Source organism: Haliotis rufescens, unplaced genomic scaffold, assembly GCF_023055435.1.
Source record: "Haliotis rufescens isolate VD_foot unplaced genomic scaffold, xgHalRufe1.0.p SCAF_9, whole genome shotgun sequence".
Taxonomy (NCBI): Eukaryota; Metazoa; Mollusca; class Gastropoda; order Lepetellida; family Haliotidae; genus Haliotis; species Haliotis rufescens.
Window position 1 is genome coordinate 16,573,802 of NW_025964383.1, and position 14,545 is coordinate 16,588,346.

A 14,545-nucleotide genomic window follows, 5' to 3' on the forward strand; every position below is an offset into this window, starting at 1 on the left:
CTAATATGCTGAAATTAAGACTTTCCTTCTGTTTTATTAGAGATGGGTTTAAAAAGAATCCTGTAATGAGCGGCGCCTTAAATTCCACAAACGGGGCTAACTGACGGGCTGGTCCATCTAATTGCCTACACCCTTACGTCAAGAGGCTGAATTACGTTTCAAACACAACACAACGCCACTAAAATGGGTTGTTTATTATTGAAATAGGTCCCACTTCATTATCCATTCAATGTGTGGTTACCCATAAACCCATGCAGCAATAAGACTTTTTTTAAATTTAAGATTTTATATTAATTTGCTTCAATTTTGTCACGTGACTCAAACCATTCAGCAAGTGCATTGTGTGGTAGAGCTTACATGTAAACATAGCCGAAGTTCAGTGTTGCTTGTTATTTTGAGCAGAGGTGTTTTGTACAAGTGTCAACATTGTTTCTGCCACTACCGTTAGCAGACTGCAACAACTGCAAGCGATGAAATAGTGTGCTTACCGAGCTGCTTGTGCTACATGATACCATGACGCGTAAACCAACGTGAATCTACGAACAGTGGCTCGTGATATGGTGTCGTTATGGGACGAACATGGCACAGGAAGACCAACAGTAGGCGTTTTGTGTGATTGGTGTATATTGATAAATGCCGTATGCTGAGCAACAAGTGTACATGTGGTTATGAAACTTTTCAAGGATTGCTTATTCCTTTGTCCTGTGAGGCATACATAATTCTTAGGGCACAAACACCCGCCTCTTGCATGTCTTTCACTCTTAAATTGAAAAAACATACCAGCTGACACATAACCTATGCTTAGGATCCACAAAATGGCCAACACAAAGAACAAATATAGACAGGTTTATACATACAAACCAGAAATATGGCAAATTTCATTACATTTCAAAACAATTACTGTATAAAGACAATCAGTCTTTGGAAGTTCTCAAAATGCCTTCCTTGGCAGTTGGAACACTAAGAAGCAGGTATTAACAAGTTATCTACATGTTTGTATGGATCGTTTAGCTTTCCTCTACAATTATTCACAATTCCTTGATCACAGGATCACAAAATCAATTCTGAAAATGGAAATGGAATTCCTACATTTATTTCTTCTCATCATGAACCTTCCTTTGCGTTTAATAGAAAATAGTTCACGCCCTGGGAAGAATGCCCATGTTTTGAGGTCAAACCAGGTCAGAATACTCACCGGCACAGCAAACCTGACCACTTGGACACTGGCGACCAGGAATAATTCCAATGGAGTTACAGCTACTCATGACAATACATGAGATTCCGGCATCAGTGCAGGCTGAAAGAAAACGTTCATCAGTGGAAATAGATCTGTTTTCTCATTCTTTGGCGGAAATGTCCTTTTCATATTTTGTCACAATTGACCTAATTACGTGGATCGATGCTCATGATGTCAATCACTGGACTGTCTGGTCCAGACAAGATTATTTACAGACTGCCGTCATGTAGCTGGAATATTGCTGAGTGCGGCGTTAAACAACAAACCAACCAACCAACCAATTGTGTGGATCGATGCTCATGATATCAATCACTGGATTGTCTGGTCCAGACTCCATTATTTACAGACCTCCGTCATATAGCTGGAATATTGCTGAGTGCGGCGTTAAACAACAAACAAAACAAAGCTATTGGGAAATACATGCTGACAAATTCAGAAGCACCTGAATTTCCTGCTTAAACATTGTCCGTTAACTTTACCATAGTCGACTGCATATTAATTCATACCACTTACGTTGAAGTGTTGTTGTTGCTAAGGTCGTTGTTGCTAAGGTGGTTGTTGCTAAGGTCGTTGTTGTTGCTAAAGTAAGGGCATCTGAAATAGTACAATTGATGTCATGAAAATACAGCTTTATTTAAGAAATAAAGTTTGCTCTATCCCCATGTACAGTTTAATATGAATAGTATTACCATGTACTATTACAGTTAAAGCACGAGTGAAATTGCGGCGGAGTGCTTTGACGTTATAATAGCTCAGGGCAAAACTATTCTTTATTACAATATACAAGGGGGTACAGCAAACTGGATTACTTTTCTAATATGCTGAAATTAAGACTTTCCTTCTGTTTTATTAGAGATGGGTTTAAAAAGAATCCTGTAATGAGCGGCGCCTTAAATTCCACAAACGGGGCTAACTGACGGGCTGGTCCATCTAATTGCCTGCACCCTTACTTCAAGAGGCATATTCACGTTTGAAAAAAAAACCACAACGCCACTAAAATGGGTTGTTTATAATTGAAATAGGTCCCACTTCATTATCCATTCTATGTGTGGTTACCCATAAACCCATGCAGCAATAAGACTTTTTTTTTAAATTTAAGATTTTATATTAATTTGCTTCAATTTTGTCACGTGACTCGAACCATTCAGCAAGTGCATTGTGTGGTAGAGCTAACATGTAAACATAGCCGAAGTTCAGTGTTGCTTGTTATTTTGAGCAGAGGTGTTTTGTACAAGTGTCAACATTGTTTCTGCCACTACCGTTAGCAGACTGCAACAACTGCAAGCGATGAAATAGTGTGCTTACCGAGCTGCTTGTGCTACATGATACCATGACGCGTAAACCAACGTGAATCTACGAACAGTGGCTCGTGATATGGTGTCGTTATGGGACGAACATGGCACAGGAAGACCAACAGTAGGCGTTTTGTGTGATTGGTGTATATTGATAAATGCCGTATGCTGAGCAACAAGGGTACATGTGGTTATGAAACTTTTCAAGGATTGCTTATTCCTTTGTCCTGTGAGGCATACATAATTCTTAGGGCACAAACACCCGCCTCTTGCATGTCTTTCACTCTTAAATTGAAAAAACATACCAGCTGACACATAACCTATCCTTAGGATCCACAAAATGGCCAACACATAGAACAAATATAGACAGGTTTATACATACAAACCAGAAATATGGCAAATTTCATTACATTTCAAAACAATTACTGTATAAAGACAATCAGTCTTTGGAAGTTCTCAAAATGCCTTCCTTGGCAGTTGGAACACTAAGAAGCAGGTATTAACAAGTTATCTACATGTTTGTATGGATCGTTTAGCTTTCCTCTACAATTATTCACAATTCCTTGATCACAGGATCACAAAATCAATTCTGAAAATGGAAATGGAATTCCTACATTTATTTCTTCTCATCTTGAACCTTCCTTTGCGTTTAATAGAAAATAGTTCACGCCCTGGGAAGAATACCCATGTTTTGAGGTCAAACGAGGTCAGAATACTCACCGGCACAGCAAACCTGACCACTTGGACACTGGCGACCAGGAATAATTCCAATGGAGTTACAGCTACTCATGACAATACATGAGATTCCGGCATCAGTGCAGGCTGAAAGAAAACGTTCATCAGTGGAAATAGATCCGTTCTCTCATTCTTTGGCGGAAATGTCCTTTTCATATTTTGTCACAATTGACCTAATTACGTGGATCGATGCTCATGATGTCAATCACTGGACTGTCTGGTCCAGACTCAATTATTTACAGACTGCCGTCATGTAGCTGGAATATTGCTGAGTGCCGTGTTAAACAAGAAACAAACAAATAATATATTTATGTGCATTCAGCAAAAAAAGTGGTGTGTTCCGAAGGCAATTAAAATGATATGCACAGATTGAAACCATTTACTGAAAATGAAAACCATTTCCGAATTACTACAGTTAGTATTTTCTGGATTGTTTAAGTGACAATTGCATGTCAAGTTACCCGAGAAATATGTCCATCTACTATGACCGATTAGATCCTGAAAATGAATCAAGTTAACTCTAATATTTCATCAAAAGAAGATCTCTATTGGGAAAAGACCCTTGAAGATCTGGGATAGAATAGGTCCTCAGCACCTATGCTTGCCGCAAAAGGTGACTATGCTTGTTGTACGAGTTGACAAACAGGATCAGGTGGTCAGGCTCGCTGACTTGGTTGATGCATGTCACCGATCCAAATTGCGTGGATGGATGCTCATGATTTCAATCACTGGATTGTCTGGTCCAGACAAGATTATTTACAGACCGCCATCATATAGCTGGAATATTGCTGAGTGCGGCGTTAAACAACAAACCAACCAACCAACCAATTGTGTGGATCGATGCTCATGATATCAATCACTGGATTGTCTGGTCCAGACTCCATTATTTACAGACCTCCGTCATATAGCTGGAATATTGCTGAGTGCGGCGTTAAACAACAAACAAAACAAAGCTATTGGGAAATACATGCTGACAAATTCAGAAGCACTTAACTTTCCTACTTAAACATTGTTGGTTAACTTTACCATAGTCGACTGCATATTAATTCATACCACTTACGTTGAAGTGTTGTTGTTGCTAAGGTCGTTGTTGCTAAGGTGGTTGTTGCTAAGGTCGTTGTTGTTGCTAAAGTAAGGGCATCTGAAATAGTACAATTGATTTCATGAAAATACAGCTTTATTTAAGAAATAAAGTTTGCTCTATCCCCATGTACAGTTTAATATGAATAGTTTTACCATGTACTATTACAGTTAAAGCACGAGTGAAATTGCGGCGGAGTGCTTTGACGTTATAATAGCTCAGGGCAAAACTATTCTTTATTACAATATACAAAGGGGTACAGCAAACTGGATTACGTTTCTAATATGCTGAATTTAAGAATTTCCTTCTGTTTTATGAGAGATGGGTTTAAAAAGAATCCTGTAATGAGCGGCGCCTTAAATTCCACAAACGGGGCTAACTGACGGGCTGGTCCATCTAATTGCCTACACCCTTACGTCAAGAGGCTGAATTACGTTTCAAACAAAACACAACGCCACTAAAATGGGTTGTTTATTATTGAAATAGGTCCCACTTCATTACCCATTATATGTGTTGTTACCCATAAACCCATGCAGCAATAAGACTTTTTTTAAATTTAAGATTTTATATTAATTTGCTTCAATTTTGTCACGTGACTCGAACCATTCAGCAAGTGCATTGTGTGGTAGAGCTTACATGTAAACATAGCCGAAGTTCAGTGTTGCTTGTTATTTTGAGCAGAGGTGTTTTGTACAAGTGTCAACATTGTTTCTGCCACTACCGTTAGCAGACTGCAACAACTGCAAGCGATGAAATAGTGTGCTTACCGAGCTGCTTGTGCTACATGATACCATGACGCGTAAACCAACGTGAATCTACGAACAGTGGCTCGTGATATGGTGTCGTTATGGGACGAACATGGCACAGGAAGACCAACAGTAGGCGTTTTGTGTGATTGGTGTATATTGATAAATGCCGTATGCTGAGCAACAAGTGTACATGTGGTTATGAAACTTTTCAAGGATTGCTTATTCCTTTGTCCTGTGAGGCATACATAATTCGTACGGTACAAACACCCGCCTCTGGCATGTCTTTCACTCTTTAATTGAAAAACATACCAGCTAACACATAACCTATCCTTAGGATTCACAATATGGCCAACACAAAGAACAAATATAGACAGGTTTATACATACAAACTAGAAATATGGCAAATTTCATTATATTTCAAAACAATACTGTATAATGACAATCAGTCTTTGGAAGTTCTCAAAATGACTTCCTTGACAGTAAGAACACTAAGAAGCAGGTATTGACAAGTTATCTACATGTTTGTATGGATCGTTTAGTTTTCCTCTAAAATTATTCATATTTCCTTGATCACAGGATCACAAAAAAACAAATCTGAAAATGGAAATGGAATTCCTACATCTATGTCTTCTCACCATCAACCCTTCTTTGCGTTTAATAGAAAATAGTTCACGCCCTTGGAAGAATACCCATGTTTTGAGGTCAAACGAGGTCAGAATACTCACCGGCACAGCAAACCTGACCACTTGGACACTGGCGACTAGTAATAATTCCAAAGGAGTTACAGTTACTTGTAGCAATACATGAGATTCCGGCATCAGTGCAGGCTGAAAGAAAATGTTCATCAATTGAAATAGATCTGTTTTCTCGTTCTTTGGCGGAAATGTCCTTTTCATATTTTGTCACAATTCTCCGAATTGCTTGGATTGATGCTCATGATGTCAATCACTGGACTGTCTGGTCCAGACTCAATAATTTACAGGCCGCCGTCATATAGCTTGAATATTGCTTATTGCCGCGTTAAACAAGAAACAAACAATTATCATATTATTGTGCATTCAGGCAAAAATGTGGTGTATTCGGAGGGCAATTAAAATGATATGCACAGATTGAAACCATTTACTGATAATGATAACCATTTCCGTATTACTACAGTTAATATTTTCTGGATTGTTTAAGTGACAATTGCATGTCAAGTTATCCCAGAAATATGTCCATCTACTTTGACCGAGCAGATCCTGAAAATGAATCAAGTTAACTCAAATATTTCATCAAAAGAAGATCTCTATTGGGAAAAGACCCATGAAGATCTGGGATAGAATATGTCTTCAGCACCCATGCTTGCCCTTAAAGGTGACTATGCTTGTTGTACGAGGTGACAAACAGAATCGGGTGGTCAGGCTTACTGACTTGTTTGATGCATGTCATTGATTCAAATCACGTGGATTGATGCTCATGATGTAAATAACTGGATTGTCTCGCCCAGACTCCATTATTTACAGACAGCCGTCATATAGATGGAATTTTGCTGTGTGTGGCGTTTAACAACAAACAAAACAAATCTAGTTGGAAATACATGCTGACAAATTCAGAAGCACCTGTGTTTCCTACTAAACATTGTCGGTGGACTTTACCAAAGTCGACTGCATATTAATTCATACCACCTACGTTGAAGTGTTGTTGTTGCTAGGGTCGTAGTTGATAAGGTCGTTGCTGCTAAGGTCGTTGTTGCTAAGATTGTTGTTGCTACGGTAGTTGTTGCTAAGGTCGTTGTTGTTGCTAAAGTAAGGGCATCTGAAACAATACAATTAATGTCATGAAAATACAGCTCTATTAAAGAAATAAAGTTTGCTCTATCCCCATGTACAGTTTAATATGAATAGTTTTGCCATGTACTATTACAGTTGAAGCACGAGTGCACCTGTGCCCTAGTGCTTTGACGTTATAATAGCTCAGGGCAAAACTTTTCTTTATTACAATATACAAGGAGGTAGAGCAAACTTTATTACTTTTCTAAGACGCTGAAATTAAGACTCATCTTTTGTTTTATTAGAGATGGGTTTAAAAAGAATCCTGTAATGAGCGGCGCCCTAAAATCCACGAACAGGGCTAACTGACGGGCTGTTTCATTTGATAGCCTGCACCCTTACGTCAAGAGGCATATTTACGTTTTAAACACAACACAACACAACACCACTAAAATGGGATGTTTATTATTGAAAAAGGTCCCACTTTATTATCCACTCAATGTGTGCTTATCCATCAACCCAAGCAGCAATAAGACTTTTTTAAATTTTAGTTTTTATATTAATTTGCTTCAATTTTATCATGGGACTTAAAGCATTCTACAAGTGCATCGTGTGGTCAAGCTGACATGTTAACATCGCCGAAGCTCGGTGTTGCTGTTTATTGTGAGCAGAGGTGTCTTGTACAAGCTGCAACTATGTTTCCGCCACTATTTTAGCAGACTGCAGCAACTGCAAGCCATGAAATAGTGTGCTTACCGAGCTGCTTGCACTACATAATACCGTAAAGTGTAAACCAACGTGAATCGACGACCAGTGGCTATTGACATCTTGTCACCATGGGACGAACATGGCATAGGAAGAGCAACAGTAGCCGTTTTGTTTGACTGGTGTATATTGCTAAATGCCATATGCTGAGCACCAAGTGTACATGTGGTTATGAAACTTTTTAAAAGGATGCTGATTCCTTTGTCCTGTGAGGCATACATAATTCGTAGGGCACGAACACCCGCCTCAGATATGTCTTTTACTCTTATAATGAAAAACATACCAGCTGACACATAACCTATCCTTAGGATTCACAATATGGCCAACACAAAGAACAAATATAGACAGGTTTATACATACAAACTAGAAATATGGCAAATTTCATTATATTTCAAAACAAATTACTGTATAATGACAATCAGTCTTTTGAAGTTCTCAAAATGACTTCCTTGACAGTTAGAACACTAAGAAGCAGGTATTCACAAGTTATCTACATGTTTGTATGGATCGTTTAGTTTTCCTCTAAAATTGTTCATAATTCCTTGATCACAGGATCACAAAAAACAAATCTGAAAATGGAAATGGAATTCCTACATCTATGTCTTCTCATCATCAACCCTTTTTTGCGTTTAACAGAAAATAGTTCACGCCCTTGGAAGAATGCCCATGTTTTGAGGTCAATCGAAGTCAGAATACTCACCGGCACAGCAAACCTGACCACTTGGACACTGGCGACTAGCAATAATTCCAAAGGAGTTACAGTTACTTGTAGCAATACATGAGATTCCGGCATCAGTGCAGGCTGAAAGAAAATGTTCATCAATGGAAATAGATCTGTTTTCTCGTTCTTTGGCGGAAATGTCCTTTTCATATTTTGTCATAATTGTCGGAACTGCGTGGATCGATGTTCATGATGTCAATCACTGGATTGTCTAGTTAAGACTCAATTATTCACAGACCGCCGTCATATAGCTGGAATATTGCTGAGTGCCGCGTTAAACTAGAAAACAAACAATTATCATATTATTGTGCATTCAGCTGAAAACGTGATGGATTCGGAAGGTAAAATGATAAGCACAGATTGAAACCATTTACAGATAATGATTACCATTTCTGAATAACTACAGTTTATATTTTCTGAATTATTTAAGTAACAATTGCTATGAAGTTACCCGAGAAATATGTCCATCTACTATGACCGAGCAGATCCTGAAAATGAATCAAGTTAACTCAAATATTTCATCAAAAAATGATCTCTATTGGGAAAAGACCCATGAAGATCCAGGATAGAATAGGTCTTCAGCAACCCATGCTTGCCGTAAAAGGCGACTATGCTTGTCAAAAAGACGACTAATGGGATCGGGTTGTCAGGCTCGCTGATTTGGTTGATCCATGTCATCGATCCCAATTGCGTGGATTGATGCTCATGATATTAATCACTGTATTGGATGGTCCAGACTCGATTATTTACAGACCGCCGTCATATAGCTGGAATATTGCTGAGTGCGGCGTTAAACAACAAACCAATGAGATGTAGTCATGGCAAAGCAATGCTCACACTGACACCAAGCGGTTCTACCACATCCCTCATCGCGATCCGGTCGACTGTCACCGTCGGTTTCACGATCTGACAACAGCATATTATCTCATAAACTTACGTGGAATGGTTGTTGTTGTTGTTGCTAGAGTAAAGTTGGTTGGTTTGTTGTTTTACGCCGCACTCAGTGATATTCCAGCTGTATGACGATGGTCTATATTTAAGCTAGTCTGGACCAAACAATCATCAGACATGCATCAGCCAAGTCAGCTAGCCTGACCTCCCGATCCCGTTAGTCGCCTTTTACGACAAGATTAGCAAGAACAACAAACAAAACAAATCTATTGGGAAATACATACTGACAAATTCAGAAGCACCTGAATGTCAAACTTAAAAATAGTTGGTGGACTTTACCATAATCGACTGCATATTAATTCATATCACTTACGTTGAAGGGTCGTTGTTGCTAAGGTCGTTGTTGTTGGTAATGTAAGGGCATCTGAAACAGTAAAATTGATGTTATAAAAATACACCTATATCATTAAATAATGGTTTACAATTAAAGGTATTTCTAATTGCTTACATTGAGCCAAGCAAATCTTGCATATTTAGCCTAAAACCTGTTCACAATAAATATGCATAAAGGGTGCTTATGTATAGATGATTTCTTTCAGATGGAATGTAGTTTCCTGAAGTCGTTGTTTGTGAGTTTACAATGTGTGAAGCCCATTTCTGGTGTCCCCCGCCGTGATATTGCTTGACTATTGCTAAAAGCGGCGTAATACCATACTCACTCACTCACTCACTTATTAAAAGTGTTTAAGCTTTTGAAAGGCATTTAGAAGTGATACACATGAAGAAGATGTCAACTTCTTAATTATGAGGAACACAACGTTTTGGACTATATGCTTGCTCCTTCATGAGGGGAATGCTATGAGGCAGAGAGCATATATATATGTGTACATGTAAGAACAACAAAAGTAATAACATAACAAAAGGTGGAAACTTAACAAGGGAGGCCAACATTTAATTGGCGCTGATAGGTGATTAGCAACAGACAATGGAAGTCAACACTTTACAGCAATTAGCGCTGATAGTTATGGACAACTGGAAGCCAGAACTTAAATTATCACTGATTGGTAATTGGCAATGGACAATGGGCAAACCGGAGGCCGGGGGTAAATAGCACTGATAGGTAAAAGAAAAGAAATAGCAATGAGCAAAAGGAAGCCAGATAGATGATTAGCAACGACAAATATCAAAGCAATAAGTCCATGGCTTCATGGCTAGCTGGTGTATCCTGCTGTCAATGGTTTCTTGTAGTTTTCTTTGCCCACCTAGTTTCCAAAACCATCCACAAGATCCTCCAGTGCCAACTGTAAAGTGTCTGCGTCCATTGTCTATTTCTAATCACCTATCAGCTCCAATTATATGTTGGCTTCCCTGAAGTTTCCACCTTTTGTTATCTCATTAATTTTGTTGTTCTTACAAACCTTTTCATTCAGTGAAGAACCGTATATGCATTCTGCATTGCAATACACCTGCAACATAATCTGTTCACGATTTCGACAGTGAATCATGGCAAAAAGTTCAGAACATTTCAAAACTTTGATTGGAAAAGTTCAGACATTCCAAATAAGAAAACATTTGTGAAAGACTAAGAACAGTAGATGCCTTGGGTGATTCATTTGGTTATCACCATTCATGCTACAATAATTGTACTGCAATTCCAAAAGAACACATCTCAACTGAAACAAGCCAATCATGTCTCTTACGATCTCAGTCAGACAGCAACATTATTCATACCAAAGGCATTTTTGGAAACACCTGCATATTTTGCAAACTTTTGACCAAGAGGTTTGGCAAGGTCAGAGAGCATGCAGGTAAATGTGAGCGTTTTGAAGCAGAGGAGAATATAAAAAATGCAGCACACATTCTTGATGACAGAAAGTTGCTTGCTGAAATTGGTGACATTGACTTCATTTCTAAAGAAGTAAAATATCATCACTGATGCAAACAACAGTACGTAAAAAAGCAGAAAAATTGTCATTCAATTACCGTGATGCTCAATTTCAAGTGATCCAGAAAAATAAACCTTCAGGTAGTGCATGACAAACGCTTCAAGCAGCTTTCGGGTTATATTTAAACAAATATCATTGAGCTGAATGGTGAAGAGAAGCTAACGTCATTACACAAGAATAACTTGCCTTTTCTAGGCCTCCAATTACAGGGCTGAGAAATTAGAAAGAAAGATTTTAAAACGTTTCAAAGATCACGTATGAATCACTAAACTTTCAAACAAAGTAGGGAAAATAGTTTATTGCAAGTCGCAAGTGTCGACGAGGCAGTGAAATATGCATACCAGCAGTCCACAAACAATGATGCTTGAGTTGTTGAAGCTACCCTTGTACTTAGAAAAGAAATCCTAAGACTCAAAACATCATCAAATGAACTCCCATTTCCCATTTCACCAAGCATTATTGCTGAGGCAACAACAAAACCAGCAGACACTTTGAGGTGTTTCTTCAGAACTCTCTATACTGAGTCTCCAATAAAATGTGATGATCATGTCAGGGCAGAGAAATATGTTCAATCTTCAGATGAGGATGCACTTTTAGAAACTCCAAGAGGGTTTATAAAGCCATCTAAACATCTTCGTCTTGCTTTAGGATTGAAAAGTATCACTGGAAGTCGCAAAGTCCTTGAGATCTTAAAACGCTTGGGCCACTTTGTTGGATATCATGTGACGGAAATGATTAAAACCGAATCTCCACTACCTTATGGACCGAAAAGCATAGCTGGATTATCAACGTGACTTGCATGGGATAACTGTACTCAACAACAAAAGTTCCTGTGACACCAATATTTTTGTGTATTTTTCAAACAAGTACAGTTTGGTTTTCAATATTGTAGTACATGTATGGAATCAAGTCACAAAAAACGCAACTGCTACAGAAAAGCATGCATTCCATGCAAAGGGTTGACTTTTATGCAAGCTCCATGCATTTCACTACAAGAATGGGTGTAAAAACATGTGCGTTAACGGGATTCCATATGCATTGTTGAGCATTGTGCTGACAACCACTCCGAAAAACAACAAATTTACGCAATTAATGAGCGTCTGCGAGCCATTGGTATGCTTGAAGCAGGATCGAGTCAACGTGACGTTACAAGACATTTTAACGTCCACAGAAACACCATTTGGTGTTTATGGCAACGTTGGCAACAGAAGAATGCAGTCAGAGACCATCTTGGAGTGGCAGGCCCTGCGTAAACAATAATCGACAAGACAACTGGATTCGAATAACACACCTATGAAATCGATTCCAGCCATCAACAGCGACTGCATGAAGCATCCCTGGCCTTCGACGAATATCTTCACAAACCGTACGTCGCCGCATTCGATATGCAGTGATTGTCGCAAGAAGACCCGCAAGACGTCCCATTTTGACAGGAAACCACCGTCAATCACGTCGACAGTGGTGCAGACAGCGTCTACGCTGGACGGCCATGCAGTGGGGACAAGTTCTATTCACTGACGAGTCTTTTTTTCACCTCAGCCACAGCAATGGACGGACTCGAGTGTACCGACGTCGAGGTGAACGTTACGTCAATCATTGTGTCATGGAGGAAGATCGGTTCGGGGGCGGCAGCGTTATGGTATGGGGTGGGATTACAGCAAGGCAGAGGACCTGTTTGATAGTGGTAGAGGGAAATCTCAATGGACAGCACTACCGCGACGAAATCATCGGCCCTGTTGTTCTACCGTTTTTGCGTTGTCATTGCCCAGGCATTGCCTTTCAACATGACAACGCCTGGCCTCATTTGTTCGACTTGTTCTTGATTCTCTTCAACAAAACAATGTGAATGTCATCCCCTGGCCGGCTCGCTCCCCTGATCTCTCACCAATCGAGCACATGTGGGCTGAGATGGATCGGCGCCTTCGACGTCAACCACGTGTTCCATAGACACTCCAGGAACTTCGAAACATGCTCCAGCAGATATGAACAGATATCCCACAGGACTTTGTGTGCGCCTGGTCAATTCAATGAGACGAAGATGTGGTCCTTGAATCGCAACCAGAGGTGGACACACACGCTATTGATTTGTAAATTGACATTTGGCATTTTCATGGTTTTTTTATGATATCACGCATTTTCTGAAGTCATCATGGCAAATTAAACCATTTGAACACTTACAGGAGTCTTTTATCTGTTGCAAACCGAAATTGTTTCAGATTTGGTAAAAAACATAACTTTGCATCAAATGTTATTCAATATCACAGGAACTTGTGTTGTTCAGTTTATGATGAAAACACTGACACTCTGTCAAGGAAAGGGTACACTGCATGATACTGCTTCCAAAATATTCCAATGGATGCTACTGTGAGTGGTACATGTTTGCCACCCACTGACAAAACCAATAGTGAACCAAAGAAATCAACAAGAAAACGTTCATGTCAAGATGAGCAAAATGAACTAGAACCTTCAGAAAGAAACCTAAAGTGGGACAGTTTCAATATGTTATCCGCAGCCAGGATGATCCTTAGAAATGCTATCAAGCTTGTGTACCGATGCCTTATGTATGATGGCATGTACATGGAATAATGCACAACTTGCAGAAGACAGTTTACCACAGCAACAAATAGAATATATGGAGAATCTGACACATCCCGCAACCCAGCTCAATGTTGTTCCTGAGACATTATGGATATCCAAGAAAGTAGCACAGCAATGTGGAGATCAATATACACTTGTATACATTTGCTCTGGAGCGTTCCACATATCCATGGCATACTTTGCTTGCCTGGGACACTTCATATAGATTGTTCATGGGGACTGTTCAGGAGTTATTGCCAGTGGCTCTTTGAAGGGCTTCATAAGTGGCAAACATATTAATAGGTGTAAACGCATACATCCTATTATGGCACTTTCCTTTTGGAAACTACATTTCCAAACATTTCTGATTCATAATTTGGATCTTGTTGACACTAAATTGAAAGAGACTGTGACAAATCTTTCAGCCAGTCCATCTCCTGAAAATCTGATGAATGCCCTCAAAGCAAAGGAGGTGACTCAACTGCTGCACAAATATGCGATTTTCATGAATGAAACCAGATCAAACAGCCAAGGGAAAACAGCCCAGTACTGGGTCATGTACATCGACATGGTGAACCTGTATTTATTGTTCAGCAGAGCATGCAGGACTAATGATCTCAGTCTATTCACATACTGTCTCAGGAAAATATGCCTTTTTTCTTGCCAGTGGACACAATTATGCACAATGGATGGCCAGGTATCACCTGAATCTCTTGAATATAGATGTCACCCATCCAGATGCAAGAAAGATGCTTGAAAACGGAGGGCTGTCAATCAAGAACATCAAAAGAGTTTTCCCGTGC

General features: G+C 39.3%; 1 protein-coding gene across 4 annotated transcripts in view; it reads right to left on the reverse strand.

Moving 5' to 3' along the window:
• Window positions 1-14,545, reverse strand: part of LOC124124834 (putative GPI-anchored protein pfl2) — a 98,390-nt gene that overhangs the window by 65,763 nt on the left and 18,082 nt on the right. For 3 of the 4 annotated variants that reach the window (XM_048390562.1, XM_048390561.1, XM_048390559.1), the window contains exons 5-12: window positions 9,593-9,643; window positions 8,308-8,409; window positions 6,763-6,888; window positions 5,820-5,921; window positions 4,325-4,405; window positions 3,250-3,351; window positions 1,751-1,831; window positions 1,196-1,297 (exon numbers count right to left, since the gene is read on the reverse strand). In XM_048390562.1, coding sequence (XP_048246519.1) covers window positions 1,196-1,297; window positions 1,751-1,831; window positions 3,250-3,351; window positions 4,325-4,405; window positions 5,820-5,921; window positions 6,763-6,888; window positions 8,308-8,409; window positions 9,593-9,643 — 747 coding nt within the window. The remainder of the gene's footprint in view (window positions 1-1,195; window positions 1,298-1,750; window positions 1,832-3,249; window positions 3,352-4,324; window positions 4,406-5,819; window positions 5,922-6,762; window positions 6,889-8,307; window positions 8,410-9,592; window positions 9,644-14,545) is intronic. The other variant, XM_048390560.1, reaches the window with a different exon arrangement.